At 42.6% G+C, this 20,707-nt stretch overlaps 1 protein-coding gene across 3 annotated transcripts in view; it reads right to left on the reverse strand.

The window, feature by feature from the left end:
* Window positions 1-20,707, reverse strand: part of LOC133275897 (transmembrane protein 132B-like) — a 233,867-nt gene that overhangs the window by 162,440 nt on the left and 50,720 nt on the right. For 2 of the 3 annotated variants that reach the window (XM_061466176.1, XM_061466177.1), the window contains exon 2: window positions 7,310-8,189. The exons of the other annotated variant lie outside the window; for it this stretch is intronic. In XM_061466176.1, coding sequence (XP_061322160.1) covers window positions 7,310-8,189 — 880 coding nt within the window. The remainder of the gene's footprint in view (window positions 1-7,309; window positions 8,190-20,707) is intronic. 3 annotated transcript variants of the gene reach the window in all.

A 20,707-nucleotide genomic window follows, 5' to 3' on the forward strand; every position in this document is an offset into this window, starting at 1 on the left:
GTGGCATAGAGGGAGTCTGAAAAGATACAACAAACCACGGGGGTCCTTTTAGCAGTAGTCCCCTCCAAAATCCACTTGCTTCTTCCCAGGCACACTCTGCATCACAAGCAGTTTAATCAGAGCTTGTACCTCGCTCTCAATGCAATGTGCTGCATGGGCTGGCAGTGCTGTGCAGCTCCGCATCCGGCCCTGCAGCAAGCACCGGGCTGTGCCGGAGCTGCCTGGAGTTAATTAGCAGGAGCTGTCATGTTGAAGGTCTCAGAGATGGGGATCAGCCAAGGAAAAAGTCTGTAGAACCTGAACCATTTAAAAATGTAAAATCTTTTTCCATTACCATCACCAAGGCTGTGCTTGTGTCAAGTCACATGGCATACTGGCACCTTCCAAATCCACAGGAACTGCTTTTCACATCATCTCCGTTTGCAGAGTGCAGCAGTGGCTGCTAACAGGCTGGCAGACAAGAGGTTGTCAGGGCTTCTATTACAAACCCTATTTGTCACACATGTGCAAAACAATCTGATCTGTCAAACAAGATACGCTGCCACCAGTTACACACAGCACTTGTAGTTCAGTCCTGCAGACGCAGATGCCTGCTCACATACCAACTGACTTAAAATCAACATAACTAACTCTCTTTTTTTCCACTTTATGGTTCTGCATATGAGATACAGCAAATTAATTTACATAACATTGCCACATCCCTTAGTGCTCGTAGATGCAGATGGGCAGATGAATGAGATAGCTGTGCTGCTGGCAGGACTCAAATAGAAGAAAAAGTAGGGTTTCAAGGCAAACCAAACACCTTTTCCAATGGAAAGTGGGTCGTTATTTCATTGCAGCTGTACTCAGTGTTCCCCCACCATACATGTGAAATATTCTCAAACTGTCAGTATTAAAAATAACTAGGAGCCACACTATTCATTTTCCCAGTGAAAAACACTGGTGAAATACACAGGCTAAATATTCTAATATATTAGGGTTATTATATTCTAATGTATTCTAATATCCCTAACCCTATATTCTAGTATCTAATTCTGCATTTTGGTCAACCCCTCCAACTCCCACTACAAACATTTCCCCACTCCCATGGGAGAAGGGAGCATCCCTAAGCCAGGAAGGGTGAGAGAGAAGACAGCAGGGACACTTGCCATAGCCTCCCAAACTCAGCACCACAAACTCCTCTCACTATCTCATCCTCCTTTACCCTCACAACACCTTAATAACACCACAGAAAGAAGCAGCTGTGTTTCTGGACAAAGCAGCACATCCCAGTCCCCTTCTGCAAGGCAACAGAAGTTGCTGTCAGAAAACGTCTCAATAAAAGAAGAACGTTTATCACCACGCACCGCGATCCCGTCTGGAAGTGCTTCAAAGCCAATATTCAACAACTAACAAGAGCTTCTCGCCGTCACATGGGGCTGCTGCTCTGCCTGGTTTATCCCTGTGAAGAGTGATCGCGGATGGCTGATTATTGTAGCAGAGAGTTGACCTTTATCTAAAATTCCATTAAAAAGCTTTATTGACTATGGTCTTGCAGGGTCTTTTAGGATTCACTGGGTCACTTATTCACTGTCAGATATCCATTGGGTTTTAAGCTTTTAGGAGTACTTGAGCTTTAGGAAGGAGCTATGTTTTTGTTGGTTTTAACTGTTTTTAAGACAGTATGAGGGGTGATTTCTTTTCTTCTCCCTCTCCATTGTGGCTAGGGCAGAGAAGGTTATCTTAAAGCATATGAAAAGGAGAGAAAACCTGGCATTGTAGTATGACCCCTTCCAGGGCAGGCTGGCTTGCGCACATGGGTGCAGCAGTGCCAGGCACTTCCTGCCGGTATCCAGGGAGGATGTCCTTTTCACTCAACAGAGATTCAGGTCTACCCACTTCATACGGCATCCTTGTGAAATCTGTAACTCCATACCATCATGCCAGGCTTCCATTTGCTGAAGCTACTTTTCTGGGGCCACATCCCTGTCTCAAATGGAAAAATGAAAGAAGGGTTCAACCCTTTCTGAGAAACTTTATAGAAATGGTTTATCCAAGCTAAAAAAATTCCAGTGACAGCTCCCCCAGGCTTCACAGGAGTGTCCTGGAAGATGTTACTCCCTTCCCTATTCAGTGACAAAAAGAAAACCGTGGGAGGAAGACAATGCATGCATTGAATGAAGCAGGAGATTTGGAAACAAAATCGTGTGAATTTGTCTTTGAGGAATGTTATAATGTGTATATACATGGGGACTGAGTTAAGGTTGCACAGATACCTCTGGCCTTTCCAGACATTGCAGTGCTTGATATTTTGTATTAGTATTACATATTACTGTTTCATTTTACATTTAGTTCAATGTACACTCAGAGAAGAGAGAAATAACAAATTTAAACATTCGTTCTGGGTTTATTAAAACCTCTGCATAAAACCCAAATATTCCCAAGTGGCCAGTAAGGCTTTAATTCTGTAATTATTTCTACATCTGAACTAGGACTTCTGATGAATTTCAGAAGTCTATTTTTTCCCCTTCTCAACACTTTCAGTTCTGCTGAATTTTCATTCTAAAATGATGCTTCAGTTAATCATTCATTTCTCTCACCAGTAATAATCCTGCCCTGCTTCCCCATTCATACCAGCTTGGTTACAGGCACCGAAGGCCACGCAGAGCCTCCTCCTCACTCGCAGCCAGGCTGCATTCCCCACAGTCTGTATGCTCTCATTTTCTATGCATTTCCAGATCTAAAACCTTCTGTTTTCTTTCCTTTGTTTGCTCTTGGCAACTATTGGCAGGAGACATCCTCTTAATGATCTTTTTCTGGCCTTCTAGACGACTGCTCAGACTTCTACAGATCTTTCATTATTAACGCAGAAGCCTTGTAAGTCAGTTTTAATGGCCTGTGCAATTTTTATTCCTTAGCAGGAGACATAACCTCCTCCATATGGATACATGTTTATTAATATATATCCTTGATATCATTTTTCCTAGTGAGAATAATCAATAAAAGCCAACTGGCATGTATTACACCTTGTACTGGTTCATCCAAAAATCAAAGAGCAATCTTTGCCCTGCACTATGCGGAGCACAGCAGAGCAAAGCAGCAGCTTTTCCCTGAGGTTGCCTAGGCACCAAGAACAGTGAGGTTTCTCTGCATGGTCCTGCCATTCTCCTCCACACAGAGGCTGCATCCCAGCTGCTTTCAAGTCTCTAGCCTGGGATTCATTACCTGGTTTCAGCTGCTTCCTGGAATATCTCCAATCTCTCTGGTTCTATTCCGATTGGCCTTAAAAGAAGGATGCGTTGCTCATGTTTAGCGACATGTAAGGAATGCCAACAAACCCATGTTTTGTCTGTGACTGGACAAATTGTTGTCAGTGCTCAGCCTTTGTTACAAGCACATCCTCACTGATGGTGTCAATGGGGAGACATGGAAAATGGGCCAAAGTATGTTGTTTATTTATAAAGAGAGTATCCTGGTTTCTTTCCTATAACTAAGGAGCAATTGCCCATTTATTCCATTAAACGTTTTCCCGCTGTACAAAATGACCCCCATTTTTCTTTAAATGCACCCACTGAGTCTGAAGATGGAATTAAATAATAACACATCACAAAATAAATGCAAGCCATTCCCAGTGCTATTGGGTGAGCTTTCCTTCCTTCCAGTTAAGCAAGAATAGTTTTCTCCTGTCTCTTTTGTAACTCCCATCTGTATGAGGAGACTTCTTCTGTTTAGTAAATAGCACAAAAGCTGGTGTTACCCCTTCTTGAGCCCCAGTTTCCATCTCTCCTTGACTACTATGCTTCACCTAAGTTTGGCAGTACAAAAGGTAGCAGAGAGACTCCTGTGCATCAAAACACAAACAGTACCGGAGTATTTGTGACACTGATGCCTGTATTAGTCGTGGTGGAATCTCAAAGTTGTGCTTCATTTTCCCTTATTTTTTTAAACTAGGTAGCCCATGAAGAAGTTTAATCATGGCAACACAGCCCATTCCACCTATCTTTCTGGTTAACCTATGGTTAGTGGCAACCCATCAAACTTAATGGGCAAAATTTATGTTCACAGATGGCAAATTTTACAGCGCAGACCAGACTAGCAAGGCCACAAATTAATCTCTCCCCCGTGTCATAAGAATTTCACTGCACACATGTAGAGATCATCTATCAACAAAGTGAGCAATATTGACTGTCAAGTCTAGTGAGAGTATTAAATGCACAGTTAGCCTCCAGATTGTGCCCTGTGACATACCTGGGTCCTTCACTGCACCATACCACACTGGCTGGATTGTAGTAGGAAAAAGAACAAATTCCCTGGACCACAGCACAACCAGAGCTTCAATCCAATCTTAAATTGTAGTTACTGAATGAAAACAGCCAAGGCTTAGCTTAACCAGAGCAAACCAGTTCGGACTGATGAAAGGGACTGGAAGTGACAGCTGAAGCTTCGCCCTGTAAGTGACATTACTGGAAGGACAGGAGCTTGAAGAGCAAGTATCTTTCAACAAACCATATTGCTGAATCAAGAAAGTGTTTCCAATTGCTTTTCAGTTTCCAAGCTTGGTTAAGAATTCCACATTTTACCAAAATGAGGAAGAATCTGCTTTTATATGAGAACTGAAGTCAGTTTTGCTAGAACAAAATCCAACATAAAATAAAATACTACACAACACAGCATGAAATAGTAAAGAGGTGCATAAAACTGAACATATCTGCTCTTTTGCATACTGTCAGAGCTGAAAGTTGGCATCAAACGCTGTGTTGAGAATGACTTGATTTTGATCTATCAGCTCATATAAGCCAGACTGCAGCTCACCCTGCTACACTTAGAATAGATATGATTAAAAATGATCAGTTATATTAGGAAAAAATATATTTCCCTAGGCAAACATTCACTTCAATGTATTTTTCTCTGGCTATAACACACAGAAATTCTATGTATATAAAAATCTTCTGGGTTTTTACAGACATTAGCATTCAGCTGAAACACAGGGAAAGCCTGCAAGGGAAACTGCATAAATTAGATGCAGGCACTATAGTGATTGTATTTCCCTCGGCATAATTCCCTGCCTGCTATGCAAACTCCAGCTGAATAATCTCTCCATGGGCCCCAGGTATGTCATTTGAAATAATCATAGCAACAGTTGCTGGTGCTCTCTCCATCCTGAAGGACAGGTGAACCATGAGTAGAATGGCCTTCTGTCTCTTCAGCATTCAACTGAAGGTTAAATAAAAACACTTGTAGTTTCACTGATGAAAAGCACAGTGCAAGCAAAGCCAAAAGAAGGACCAGATAGGCTTAGACTGCATAGAGCCAATTCTGAATTTTCCAAAGAAGTACTTCTGGGCAGATAAAATCATGCTGATTTATTGTAACAGAAACATCTCCTCAAGATTAACACTTTTCAAAGAAGGAAATCCCCATGGAAACCTGACTGCCTTCCCAGCAGCTTGGGAGCACCGCAATGCACACACTGCAGGTCAGGAGCGTGCCACAAAGTAACTCCTGCCTGATGGCTGGGGACACACAAGTCATAGAGGCCTATGGGAAACGAGGGTCTCAGCAGCAGCCAGGCTCTTGTGGCTCATCCTGGGGCTCCCAACTCCATCTGTTTCTGCCTCCTTGAAAGCCCATGTTGGTTGCTGTGTTCAGTGCTTCCAGAATCTACTTTGCTTTTGAAAGGCAGCATTTCAAAACTAGCTCAGCAAGAAGTTTTTAGTGCTCTCCTGGCCAGAAGAAACATCAAGCCCCAAAGCTGGCATCATTTGTTACAAGGTGAATGTTATTTTAGAAATTCCAGTGGAAAGAAAACATCCTCATCTAAGAGTGTCTCTAATACCTAGGGAATTTTATCTGTGGTGTGGCAAAGAGAAATAAAAACTGAGAATTAAGAGCTAATGTTAAATCTTTGCAGAGCCTTAGGCAAATTCCATAATCTCTCTGCTATAGCACTGAGGATCAATACACAACTGCTGAAACCTGACTGCTCAATGAGGTTGGTCTATCTACTGAGAGTGGATACTGGACAAAACCATATTTAATGAAGAAAAATCAGTAAAGCCATGTAAAGGCAAGAAGTTTGGGTTTATAGGAAGACCTTTCCTTACCAAAACCTTTTAAAGTCTAGTTAAACCCTATGATATTTCTCACATATTTCCCCCATCCCTGAATAGTGCTTGGGATATTGCAGACCATTTCTTTCCTTCTGCCTGTGCACTGGGCTATGAACCACTTGTGCTGATTTACGCATCTATCTGCAGGTTTATTAATATGTATCGGCTACTTCACAAGCGTTGAATGATTTCCAAGTGCTGCATAAAGTTTGCTGTCTGTTTTCTCAACATCTGTCCCCAAAGTGCACTTCTATCATGTGCTGCTCCCCTCGTTCTTGGATCAAAAAGTTGGCAGTAAGGCATGAATCTATTTGAGGTTTGCTAGCACAGGCTGCAACTCTTTCTTTCCCAAGCGTCTTGCATTCTCACTGCATATGACACTTTCCAATTACCTTTTGGCCCTTCTATTCTCTCAGTCTGGCTCACATTTCTCTCCAAATTTGGTTTCCATGCAGCTCTGAACCCACAGCCTGACAGCTAAGGACATAACAAATATATAGCACTAACCCTCGGGGTGGTTAGAAATGCCTGAATTCTCCTATTACAGTCAGATTCACAAGTAAAGGTCAGTAAAAAGTCTCAAAGCTTAAAACAAAAATGGCCCATACGATAAGCAGTCAAAACCTTGAAGAAGCTTGAGGAAGGATGGGCTGTCTTACAGAATGAAAAACGAAGACAACTTGCAAAGTTTGGATCCAAATCCTGGCTCTGCCAAAGACTTCCTACGCAAGCTGAAGCACGTCTCGTTTTCTCACCTCTCAGCTCCCTCTGTAGAATGTAACAAAATAGTTCCTCACCACATATGACCTTGTGCAAGATGTACCCCATGTACTTGGAAAGATGGTGAGGAAGTTGATAAAAGGAGAGGAAGCTTCACTGAAGACCTGGAAAACCCTCCTGCAAACTGTCTAGCAAAATGGATCACCGCAGTTACCCTGCCTGACTTAGAGAGGCAGAATGATGACTAGAAGCAAACAGAATTACAACAAAAAAATAACCATACAAAAATTTATAGCTCATACTTTAAAATCAATTCCCATGTTCAAAAAAGTGTCATCCACACAGATAATTCCAAACTATTTATCATTTTCCCCAGTTGGAAAGAAAATGCTTAAGTTCTCTGTGGAAAACCCTGAATGTAACCAAAGAAATTGCATCTGACACAGATTTGTCCCTATCTGTGGGCTGTTCAGCATAGAGCACTTTAAAAATTCTCTTACCTTAATACAAACTGGTCTGCTAGAGAGTCCTCAGCCAGGGCAACATGAAAGGTCACAACGTCACCTTCTCTGACTGGGTTGAGTGGTAAGCGAATAACGATATTTTCATCCAGCCTCAGTGAAGACTGTTTTAATTCATCTTGATTTGGGTAAACAACAATGCTACCAATCCTCTCCATAGCTGACAAAGCCTTCTGTTCATTATCTTGACCTGCATGGATATTGTTTTCCCATTTTTCATCCTCTGGAGAACACTCCCCATCTGTTGTGTAGATCTTATAGAAGAGCTCCACAGTAATCCCTTCCAGGGAGGCTGTTTCCTCTGAAACCAAGGGTGGAGGGGAGCTGAACCAGGTAGGAGATAATTCCAGCTCTGCAACACATAATCCCAGATGACCTGTCAACCTACAGCTGGCCACAACTTCTCTAGACTCCAGGAGAGCAAACATCTTCACACAAGGCAACATCTCCTCAGAATTATAGTCATCCCAGTCCTTCCCCACAATATAGAACAAGGTTTGTATTTTAGGGTTGTTGGAATAGATTGAGCTGTTGATTATGTGAGATTTTAATTTCCAATTAAAAGTGAATTGGTTTGAGAAACCAAAAGATGCAGAAGTCAGCATGAGGTCCAAGGGAACAGCCTGTTCAACAGAAAAGGGTCCGTATGTGGCATTTAGGACAGGTGGCAGTCTGGCTTTGTATATAAAGAATGAATCCACCCTAGACTGCAAGCTGGAGTTCCTCATGATATCCTGGTTGGCTTCTTTGAGGAAGAAGAACGTATCAGCATTGCAGATTTGATAGTTTGCAGGGAGGTACGTTGGGAGGTTTGAAAATCTCTGTATGCTGTCCATGATCCCTCCTCGGCTCTCCACCACTGCAGGCCAAAGGAAACAGAAAGACAACTCTAACGTTTGCTTAGCATGCCCCTCAGTTTTCCTCAAAAGCAGCGTATTCACAGAGATCAATACTGCTAGCCACAATTACAGAACAATCTGACACAGGTACCATGGAATAACGCTGTTGGCTCAAAGGTCATACACTGAAAACATCCCACTGCATCAGCTGTAAGCTCCCTCTCCACCTTCCCCAACTAAGATCTACTTGAAAGCCATTAATCAAGACTGGGGAAAACAAGGAGACTGATTGGCCAGATCCCAGTCAAGTTTCTAAACTTCCTGCTGGTTGCTCTTTGTTCTTTTAGTGCCAGATCAAACTTACAACTTTTCCTCATCCATGTTTCAACATACATAAGAATCTAATATACTGAATATTAATAAATCAGAACATTGTCTTTAGCCCAGTGTCACTAACACAATGCCATGGGGGTTGCAAATGCGCATCACTCCCAGTCTGCTTTTGATAGGTCAGCCTTTGGGAAGTTAGTGGCAACCTGATAAAGGCTTTGTGTTCTTGAAACCCAAACTTTTCACACACACAAAAATGGGTTTGATAGGGGTCTCAGTGGGATGAATTTATAGGCAAGAGTGAACTTGAGAGACGGAGAAAAATCCTTTACACAAGAGTCTGCAGACGGTTAGAAAGATTTTCTGATTTAATTCCAGAGGAGAATGAAACACATTTGGAAACCACAAAAGTTTCTCTACAACACAATGGTCAATCCTCCAGCCAGCGCTGAGCAATTTTTCCTAGGCAAGAAAAGATTCCAGAGGGAGGGAGGGATCAAACAGACGTCTTTGGTTTGGGCCGATCTCTAATTAATAGTGAGATATATTCAATCTGGGCTGTGACTCTACCAGAAAGAAATGGTGGGTCTTTCAAACTATCAATGCATACGCTCCAACAAAAAGCTGGTGAATGCAGCTCCAGGGACTGCCAGTGAGGAAATAAACAGAAACCAAATGAATTGAAATGAAGCAGTTCCATAACGCACACAGATAACAAAGGAACAATGACAGAGCCTAAGGTCAAAGCTCTTGCTGTCTCTTGCTGAAGCCCAGTGGAGATTTTACTGTTTGCCAGGACTGGGGAGAGCAGATACACAAGGCACCTGCTACAAGCCACATGATTCAGATACTTGCAGCCACAATTTAGCAGGTAAAAGCTCTAATATTTAAGCTAATTTTTCAGGTTGTGTATTTTTAAAGCCTTCACTTAGTGCAGACAGATTCTAGGGCAAATCTCATCCATTTGACTTTGCTCCACTTTTGCTCTCAGTTGAAATTCTGCTCATTTATTTTCTATGGCTTGTGATTATCTACACTCATTTAAACGCTTCTTATTTCATCACAATACTTCTGGCCTTTCCTGGTGCTGTATACTGAATTGTGTTGATGTTCTTCTGGAACATTCTTTGTGGAAATGAGTAAATATGTGAAAAAAATACAAAAGCCTAAAAAAAATCGCAACAGAAAGCAGTATCAACAGTCACCTCTCTCACTACTCCACACAGGGATCAGATCAGGGTTTCCTCTCAGATTGACAAGCAGATGCAGTTGCAGAGCAGCTGTCATGCAAGCACCCCACTTGAGTGTCCTCTCGGTTCTTATGCCATGCATAAACACTTCAGCCCATCTCTCATAACATGCCAGTGCAGACAACACCTCCTGGCTGCACGCAGCTGAAATGCAGAAACCCAGATGATGAGAAACTTCCTCCTCCCTTCTCTATGTGAGCATTGACTGGGCCAGCTTGGTATGAAATCACACCTCACACAGGGGACAACCAATTTTCTACTGGAGAATATTAACTTTAGCCCTTCCTTTCCACATCTCATTTCACCCAGATGTGAGTGATGGGCACCTGGCGCAGTCCCTGGGTCCAGAGACCCCAGTTCTCTATGGCAAGCCAGAAGGTGTGAGTAGTAATAAGCAACTTGGGAAGAAGACAGATGTAGTCCCTCTAGGCAAGAGGCTAACCAAGCTATAAGCAGTGTAAAAAGTAGGAGGCACAAGCAAAAGAGCTCAGAAAACAGCAGGTGCTGCATAGCAGGGATGGACACACTGCCTGTTAGCACCACATCAACCCACAACAGGGATGGAAGCAAAGAGCAGTAGTGAGCACCATTTACCAAGGGTCAGGTAATGTCCCACCACTGCGTGCTGTGCTGCTCTGTGGGAGCCCCAGCACTCTTATCCCACCACTGAATAACAAAGTACTCGGGAAACACGCTGCAGGTCAAACCTTGTCCTGCTCATTTCCCTCGGAGAAGGGAGAAAGAAGATCAATGCCAATTCTAGAACCAAAGTCACCAAGCAGTGTTTTAGCAGCTCCATTACTGCTATGCTGTTTATAGAGCACCCTGACACTGCATGGTTTGTGTGCTGGTGTACAACTGCACAACTCAGTCACTGAAAGTGAACTTCGCCCCTTGAAGCCAGGGGCAGCAAGGGGAGGAACGGTGTTGTTTCTTCAGTAAGGAGTCAAATACAGCCAACCACCTTCCTGGATTAATTGTAGATAAACTGAACTACATTTGAAATAAATACTTTTGAGAAACTGCACTTATAATTAAAATTGTGTAGCCGTACAGGCCAGCAAAGGATGCACAGCAGCAAGAGTACTCTCCATTGCTGGGAGAAGAGCTGAAATTTGCCTTCTCCCAAGACACAGATTTAAACACCGACATAGCTCCTGAACTTAAAGAGGAACCATGAGCAAGGCAAGGCTTAAATGCACTTGTCTTCACATTATAGGGCTTTCCCCCTCCATCCTTTATGCAGATATTTTCTCTCTCTCTCAAGCAGAGAATTACACAAAGCTTAAAACATACATTTTTTTCCCTTTCCTCCATTTCATTCCAGTGGCAACATTCAGTGCCTCTTCTCAGAACTGGCACAAGGGCTGGGATACCAGCCTGCTGCAACTCAAACACAATGAGACACAAATTTTGTCTGAAAGCTGATATGGGAAGACATAAACACCAGTAGGCAAGGCTGGGCTTTGTCCTAAAACCAGCCTGCAACAAAATACGATATCTGAATTTAGCAACATTTATGACACTGAAGGTACATCTAAAAAGAGATAACTCATATGATAGCAGACCAACACTCCACCTTTTTAATTCAGTACATCAGCACCACAGCATCAATCTCCTCACAGCAGCAATCACAAACAGGACACATTTGCAGCTTTCTGGTTTGCAACAAAGCAATGAATAAATCACCTGCTCCTTTAATAAACACTCGAGCAAGATCAAAAGAGGGCAGAACATTAGATCAGAAGGTGGGCGAGTCCTAATTATGTAACAAAAGAGAGCAAGAGTTGAAGAAAAGTAAATGGAGGGTGAATGAGCATCCCCAGAGCCCAGTGCTGAAGACAGCCTGTTTCTCAGACTACTGTGGCATTGAAGGGAGATGGAGGGAAGTAAGACATTCAATGCGACTTGGGTTATTTAGCTTTAATTTCTAAAGTAACTTTTACCTTGTAACAGGTTTTCAGGAGGTGCTTTGCTCCTTTTAAAACACTTACTTGCACTAGCCAAATACCAAGACCCCTAGTGCAAAACCAGGTCAACTTGTAAAATCTCATCGCTCCCATTTTATGCCAAACCCCCTCGCTCCTGAGTCAGGCAAGAGCTTCATAGCTTGGCTCATCCTGAAAACTGAGTGCAGACAGAAAGGAAACACCCTTCTGATGTTTCTGAAGAGCATAAAGTTACCCATCACCTTTGGTTTTAATCTCACTGGACCATGGACTGAAGCCACAAAACCAGCAGAGAACTTAGACACATGCAAGGCCACAGGTGTAGTTCACACTGTGCAATGAAAGTCTGCTGTTCATGTAACTCAAGATTTCATTTCAAGCTACATTTCTTAGCTTTCATACATTTTAATGTAGAAGCATTTAAGAAGCAAAACAAGTATCCCCATAGAAGGCAGTGGTGGCAGTGGCAGATCAGCATTAAAAACTAATGCATCTACGCTAAGCTGTAGCAAGAAGAAAGTCTTTAAAATTCATCATTTTGAAAGTAAAAAGGAAAGTAACTCCTGATGGAGCATGAATCCAAATTTCACATCTAAATCTTCCCTCTACTTTAGCGAGCTACTTCACAGGAGCCAAGTCTTCCATAAGCCCTCAGTAATTCTGAAGCTGAAGGTGTGAAGAACAAGAAGTGTTTAAAATTGCAACTTTTGATATTCTTTTTCTCTGAAAACAAACAAGAAATCTGATCCTGCACCTGGGGGAAAACTGCTAAAATGTTCAAATTCAGCTTTTTTGCAGCATCATCAGAACTGTAGCGTGAGATCATACAGACATTCCTCTTTTACAAAGAGGAATCATTTCAAGTAATGTGGTGCCAGTAAGTACTATGATGTTATCCATGACTCATGCAGAGGGAATCAATGGCTTGTCTGTATAGGAGAAAAATCACCAGTCCTTCCCACCAGGCCTCGCTAAAGACCATAAAGAACAAACTACACATGTACGTTATTCCACTATAAAAAATGGCTCTATTCATAATAATTATTTTGCTCTGGAAATGCAGGCATTATCCCTGAATAAAAACAAATTGTATCCCAGAACAGGGTGTCTACACAAGGAAAGCTATTCTGTAGCTGATAAATTACAGCAGATTCTGGACCAGCTGTGTAGGTCACTTTCTCTCATACATGCAAGGGATAACCCCTGATGTTATTTAAGGACCCCAGCCATGTGCAAGGTGATTTGGCCTGGTGACAGCTGAAGAAGCTCTGACTCTCAATCCTGGCAGCAGGAAAATGAGGAGGATGATTGGAGTGGAAATGTATCACGAGTTTAGACCTCATCTGAGCACTATATGAGTAGGATAAGTTTGGGTTGAGTGAGAATTTAAGGAGCCCAGATGAACACCCGCCTCACACTCTCCCTGACTCATTCAAAATTTAATATGATATCCATGGAAGGAGGATGTCACTGTTTACTTCCACATTCAGAGTCCATCCTGTGACTCATCTCCTCAGTTTTACATTAGGGCGGAAAAGGAAGAGATAAACCCTCCACAGTCCTGCTGAGGAACAACTTCCATCACCTGCCATTCAAAACTAAGCCTTTCTCCTTTAGTACTTGAGGTAGTTCCATAGTGAGCCACACTAGCACAGAACAAAAAGACAAAACGCAAACCATAATAAGTCTTTTCAACTGTAACAGAATAATTTGAAGATACAACACTGCAAGAAAGAGCTAAGAAAAGATCACAATATTTTTTAACATTAAAGTCAGTGCAGAAGCTGTCAACATATAAAAAATTCAAGCATAAGAAAAGATTATAGGAGACCTTTGAGCTCTTCTCATTCTCTAATTTTCTTATCCTAGTTTGAGGTAAGGATAGAACTTGCAACCAGCTCACGGTCCTTACATTCCATCTTGATTATACATTTGTGCAGACAGATTCACTCTGCAGAACGTTGCTGGTCAGACAGCTCAGTTTGAAAGACAAGAAAAGGGATGCAATTTACAAAAAAAAAAGGTCTACTTAATCCAAAAATCTCGAAGTGATGAGAGGCTCATTAACTTCTGTGGGCCCGGGACACTGTCTCACTTTTCTTCTAATGTCTCAGACTTCTGTTACCCAAGTGCCACTGCAGCTCCACGTTCTGACCACACACTATGGGAGTTAGCCCATCCCATTTCAAATAGGTATCTAAGCTCAGCACAACTCCAGTCTCCCCTCTCAGTAAATCAATGAAAGATTCTCCAGAATCCATCCATCCCTCCTAGACACTTTTATCTTGGAGGTAATAAAACACCCTTGGGAGGAGCCTATTTCCAGCAGATAACTGCTAACGGTGGCCAGTGGAGACCTGCATGCTGCAGACGTAGATGTCTATGGGGAAAGGAGTGAGCTGGCCCCTTCAATCTCACAGCTCACTCTTCCCTAAAGCTTCTTTTCCCAGACCACATGCCTATGTCTGCACATCACTCTGCTTCCAAAAAGCTGGAAAGTAACGCCTTGGGCCTCTTAAATCTTCTGTCTGCTAAAATACATCTTTTGGGGCAAAATTAAGGCATACATATGAATGAAACCCCTGATCAGGCCACAAGCTCAGTAATAAACTGTATAATTGTGTTCCAAAGCAAGTCAAGTGCTTTGCCTGCTTACCACTGCCAAAAACTTAAGTAGGATGTGGAAGTTTTCAAGCTGGTGCTCACTACAGTTTTCAGCTTGCATGCATTTTGCACAGTCACCCATACTGAAAGACATACGTACAGCAAGGCCACCTACAGATAGTAATAAAACCATCCTGTCTGAAAGGCTGCCTATAAATCTTATTAAAGTAATCCCTTCCCTGAACCCAGATTATTACATTCACCTTTATGGTAGAATAAAAATTAATTTTCTCAGCTATAATAAGCGTATGATAAGAAGGCATCACTTGGGACTAAATAAAGATTATAATTAACTCCAACTGAATAAATCTAAATTTAGCCTGGACTAGCAATTTGTTTTCATACATTTTCCTCTACGACTGAGTGAATAGGTACAGCAGGATTAACATCTCATGCCAGTTCCAGCATGGCTGGCACAGAAAGGAGTGAGGCAGAGTGTAATCCAATACCCAAAAGGCCTGAAGATTAATTCAGGGTTCTCTTATCAGCAAAAGTTTAGAAAACTGGGAAGGAAAGAAAGAAAGAAAAAAGAAAAAACACTTAAAAAGGCCAAAAGTGGCATTAGTCCAGCAAGAAAAGCATGTGAAGTGTGGGACTCCAAAGAGAATACTGCTCGCTACACTCTCTAAATCAGCACTATGCAAAACTAAGACCTCTGCCATGGGCTGCTCAGGGCACATTTAGAAGCATCCTCTGTGCTTGCCTGTTCTTACTCTTTCCTATAAAGTATCTGCTTTTGGGTACTATCAGAAATGGGCTGCAGGGCCAGGTGGATCTGTGCTCTCAGTGGGCACAGCCATTCAATCTGCACTCCCTCATCTACAATACCCTCAGAAGTGATCCCTAAAGCAATTACAAAGCAAGACGACACAAAATTACACAAGCACATACAAGCACGCAAAGTGAAGTAAATGCATCACAGAAATATACAAAGTTTACCCTGGGATTTTTACCCTTTATAACAGCACTATACCCACTCTATCAGAGGGTTTTTTTTCCCCAAGGAAACGAGGCTCCACTTACAAAAGGTTGAGAACTGCCCTGCTAAGCCATCACCTCATTATTTGCCATTCTCTGGGCAGAGCATTGTTAACAGGATTGTTATAACTGGAAAGGAGGAGTTCAGTCTTGTTTACCAAACAGACCACATATTTATCCTAACCAGGAAACAACATGCAACCCAAGCAATGAAGCCACCCTGCTTTCTCCTCTGAATTACATGCTAGTCCATGCAGCCCCTGGATTTGACCACATAAGATTTTAACAGGTATAAAGCTACAGCTGAACCATTATTATTACAGCAGAATGGTTCTCCAAGCTGATATGTTTATTTCCAAAGACTGAGGTTCTTGTAGCTTAAAGGTAACACAGTTTGAAACACAAAAAGATGAAGTAAGAGTATGCATGTAACGTGTTACACTACTGTAACAACTTAAATTCACCTCTCATGAGGGTTTATCATTTCCTAGACAGGGCTATTTCAGGTAAGTTTTAGAGGCTTTTATTGCTCCCTCTGAACCCTGTACAGTGGGACACATGGTAACTAAGGCACCTGGGTTTATGTGCTAGAGTAATAGAAGAAAACAGTCACAATAAAAAAAAAAATATCTAAAACTCTCTAAACATCCCTAAAAGAGCTTTCCATGAAAAACGCTAGGATGGCTTCACCATCTGTGAGTAACGTTCCCATCCCTGTACCTCCTAAAATCTTTATGTCATCACGTATTCTATTTATTCACCTCCACCTTCCTCTCACAGGCGTGTTTCTGGCCAAAGCCTTCCCCGTTAAGAACATTCATTCAAACGTGTCTGACCAAAAAAGCTGGAAGTTAGATATATTCCTGTAGTCCTGCCTAGATGATGTGGAGAAGCACTATGTGGTCCCAACCAGGGACTGTACAAAGGACAGGATAACTGTTTCTGGCCTCCCAGGGCCAGGGAGTTCTTGTCCAAATAGGAGTAGGGGATCATTTTGATGGGTGAAGCACAAAGGCAAATATATTGAGGGTGAACCTACAAAGAAAAAGGTGAGCATGAGGAGAGCATGGAGACACTAGACACTCCCTTTCCAAAACCCAAGCAGAAATGAGGTAAGACATTCACAGGGTTTCTCCTTTAAGTCTCCATCAGCCATCTCCAGCTCCTCCCTCCTCTTAACAGAGGCAATACAGGTATTTTCAGAACTAAGGTTTTCCAGCCCAGACTAACTCCCCAGGTGCTAAAGAGAGTTTTCCTCCATATCACACTCCAAAGCCACCTTGGTGCAGAAAACTGACAAAACTGTTTTAACTGCCCAAACCTCAGTGCAGGGAAGGTGTCCAAGAGAGGAAATCCCCCATGAGTTCTCATTTCATGTGGCTGTTGCAATCACCCAGGTTGCTCTGCTGGACTGACCACTGACATAACTTGCCATTCTAGTTTCAATCGGGATGTTTATACGGCAGGTGAAAGTCACAGGCTGCTCTTGGCAAGTTTCTCTGTATCTCTCATACAGCAGCAATGAGGAAATTGTCCTGCAGTTACAATTAGAGGCATTAGCACAGTGGCTAAAGATCATGAATTCATCAGCTGAAAGAACTGAGTGACAGAGCCACTACTGCAAGCTAAACTGAAGTTTAAAAACACCCGATTAACCAAGGAGAGCTTCTATTCTGGTTACCTGGAGTGGAGAGATGACTGTTAAAGCCCATACCCAGAGGTTTTGCACAACCTGCACTTGGTGGCAGGAGCCCCATAAATACAAACCATGAATACCAAGTCCACCTCAAGCTGCTTCCCCCAGGCATGAGCAGTGTTAGGACTTCCTAAAACCTCCTTCTCCCTTCCAGACACTCGTCAGCATTTCTCGTCTGGAGGTGGAGATGCCAAAACCAACCCTGAAAACCAGGACATCACCAACTCAGGAAGAAGGGTGATTTGTATGGGGACAGTCAAGAGGCACAGACACCGCAAGGTGAAGCCAGGCTGGGTTACAGTCCCAGGGGCCACATCAGGACTGCAGATGCATCCCTCAGCTCCCCACCTCATTGCACTCGTCCTGGTATTGCTCCTTTCCCTGGTGCAGAGTTGATTCTTCCCGCTGCCAACACTGCAAACCCCTGTGCATCCCTCCTGACACCTGATAAATAAGGTTTGTCACAGCTACTGGAGGTTCTCATTCCTAAAGAGGAGGCTAGGAGAGTGCTCCCTAGTACTGTGATCTGAAGCAAAATTCATTTTCTCTCAGTGATACATCATAAACAACAGAAAACATATGTGTATGGGAGTGTGTGGATATATTTTCCAAACAAATGAAAGGCCTTACAAGGCAAACACATTTACTAAAGGTACCAGGTGATTGCAGAAGTAAATCTCTTAAATATATGCTCTAAACTATTAGCTAACTGTGAAATATTTGTATTCAAGTGTCAAAACATCTACATGTCACACAGAGCCAAGAGACTGACAGGAGAAAGGCCAGGATTTATGTTAGCTGGGGTCTATCTGTCATGGAGATAGGAAAGCTGAAAGTCCTTTTATTAAAATCACTCTCCTCCTGCAGATATTGATCTAAGCAGCTAGGGTTGAATAGCAAAGTGCATCCTCATCTCTCACAAAGGTACTCACTGGTACAGGAGTAAAAGACTGGAGTAAATGTCCTCGCACCCCCAGCTAATGGCACCCCAAAAGGAAGCAGGCAGAGATGAAGGGGAACTGGTATAAACAGAATTCCATGGCATTACGGCACAGCCGCCCTCCAGGAACTACTCAAGTCCTCTTCCAATATTATCAGAAAGGCTATTTTACTCCCAAATCACTAACATAGGTTTCTATTACTCCCAGATTGAGTTCACCATTAAAACCATAGAGAGAAACACAGTGCTGTCTGCATTGCTTGCACTCCCATTTTAAGACACAAATGCCATCTCCAAAGGATCTTCACATAAATCTGCTTCAGCATTTTCAATTTTTCCTCTACGTAATAATAGCAATAATTTCTGCCCCAGTCTGGCCTGATCCCTCTTTGGCTCCTGGAGGACCCAGACCTTTGCTGTGTTTCTCTTTGCAAGTTCTAGTTTGGGACTGCAGTCAGTGGCCTCAAGAATTACACCTAAAGACAAAATGAAGCAAAGTAACTTGAAGTTCTATATACTGCAGACCACCTACATTCCTGCATCCACAGAATACACAGGTACATCATTTCATAGTACTCCTGATTCTCCCCACAGAGGCTTCTGCCTTTGGTGATATTGTAAAATTCCTTGCATGAGCCAGTGAGAAATTACAGGATATTAAAATGCTGGCAGCAGATTCTCTAAAAGCATTGTCAGAAAGAGGAAAGGTTAGCCCAAAGCCTTTCTCCAGAGCAATGGGCTTTCACTGGATTCTCCATCCTGTTGTTTCAAAGATCTTAGAGGAAACAAGCTCCAAACTGATGGACCCGAACAGCCACAGGAAACAACAAAAGCCGCTTACAATAAAACCCCTGTAAAGTTATTAAGAACACAGATATGTCTCGAATGCACAGAAAATCCTCTGTCTTACCAGCACTCATCCATATCCCACTGTGACTGTAATCCCAGGAAGAGCAGACACCAGGCACAGCCCCACTGGGGGACTGCAATAGAAGAAAACAGGTTGCAGAGACACGCAAAGCAAAATCCTGTGTCCAGCAGCAGCACCACAGCTCTGCCTGAGCACTGGGAGCACTTCTCATTTCACTCTCCATTGCTGTCAGAATCCTCCCCTGGATAGTGACCCTGGCTACACATGCTGAATTTTGTGACTCTTAGCAATGTAGATAAACACCTGGTTCAATCTTTGCAGTGTTTAAGTCTGTGGAAAGAAGTCAGCTTTCACTTAGGTTTCTCCACTGAACTCCAGAGGTGCAGGCTGTTGCCTCCAGCAAGATTCACGTCCCTATCGTGCGAACACGCATGCACATACATTATTTCAAGTGTGTGTGCAGTCTCACCAAGTCAGGGAGTTTGCCAAGGAAATTTAAGCACAAGCTACAGAGTTTGAGAACAGAGACCTGTGACGCCAGCCAGCCTTTCAGCTGCTTCAGAAAAAAGCTCCATGGCTTTACAGATTCACCCCTGTAAGTTCAGAGATATCTGCATCTTTTTTCTCTGAACCCAATTTTCTACACACACTTTGCATTGCTCTTGCAGACAACCAACATTACACTAACCAGGCTCCCAAAACAGTATGTGTTCTCTGACTTTCATAGAAACAACCACACACACCTAGTTCTGCAGTTCAGACATCATTAAGTTATCAATTTATATCTCCTCTCAAGGAACAGCACATGAAAACATGAATCCTTCCTTTCTACTGACAGCTTCCCCATCCCAAAAACATACCCAGAACAAAAGTTTCTGTCTTCTCTCAGATTCCTTTACTTAATTCAACATTTTATTTTTGGAATTACAACAGCCTCAAGCAACTCCATTAATTTGCTACAGAGTAAAAGAGCTTTGTATTCTTAGGGAGGCTGCTGACCTCCTCCCCTGCTCCCTTGCTTATCGAAATAGTCCTGCTCGAGCACATCCCGCTATCAGAACAAAACAGAATTTTTCATGCTCGAATGCATTACTTTACTTTATGAATACACATTTGACATATTTTCCAAATCCACAGCAGATGCTGTCAGAATGGACGAAATAACCATCCCTCAGTAGCACTTTTCTCTTACTACAAAGAGCAAAGGCTACAGCTTGTCATTCACACGTGGAGAACGGCTTCTCATGGCCAGGGGGGAAGGAGCCTGCAGCCTCACCCAGGACTTCTTGGGTGTTTGTTTCTCTGTCTGCTGCCGATTAGTAATTTAGAGTTCGATTTTCTAAGCACAAGGAAAATTCCCAATAGCTCTGGAGGAGGTAGTTCAAGGAGATCTTGTCAAAATATTGGTGTGGAAAGAAAGTGAAACCTTATTATGGCTTTCATACTGCGATGCACCAAATACAGTTATCTTGCTCACAGGCAATTATTAACTTATAGGCAACGAATAAGAACTCCCAAGGAATACACAAAGTTGGATGAGGAGGTTCACTTGTGTTACTATATTAAGGTAATAGAAGATAATGAGCATTAGCTGACAGCATTTTCAAACTCTTCAAGAGTCAAGAGAAATAAATTAGATCAGATTTGAGATTGCCCAAGAAGGCAAAAAGCTGGATCTAATTATTTCCTCCATGACAGGGCAATTACAACATTGAGAAAGAGTCACAAGATAACCACTCTCATAGCCCAACCGGACACATGAGATAGGAAACTCCAGAACATCAACACGATGATTACATTAAGATGATGATCAATTTAGAATTAGTTTAGGCCGCTGCCTGGACCACAGCAGAAAGTGCT

Source organism: Pezoporus flaviventris, unplaced genomic scaffold (assembly GCF_033815535.1).
Source record: "Pezoporus flaviventris isolate CSIRO_AGI_PZ_B2104156 unplaced genomic scaffold, CSIRO_AGI_Pfla_v1 ptg000041l, whole genome shotgun sequence".
Lineage (NCBI taxonomy): Eukaryota > Metazoa > Chordata > Aves > Psittaciformes > Psittacidae > Pezoporus > Pezoporus flaviventris.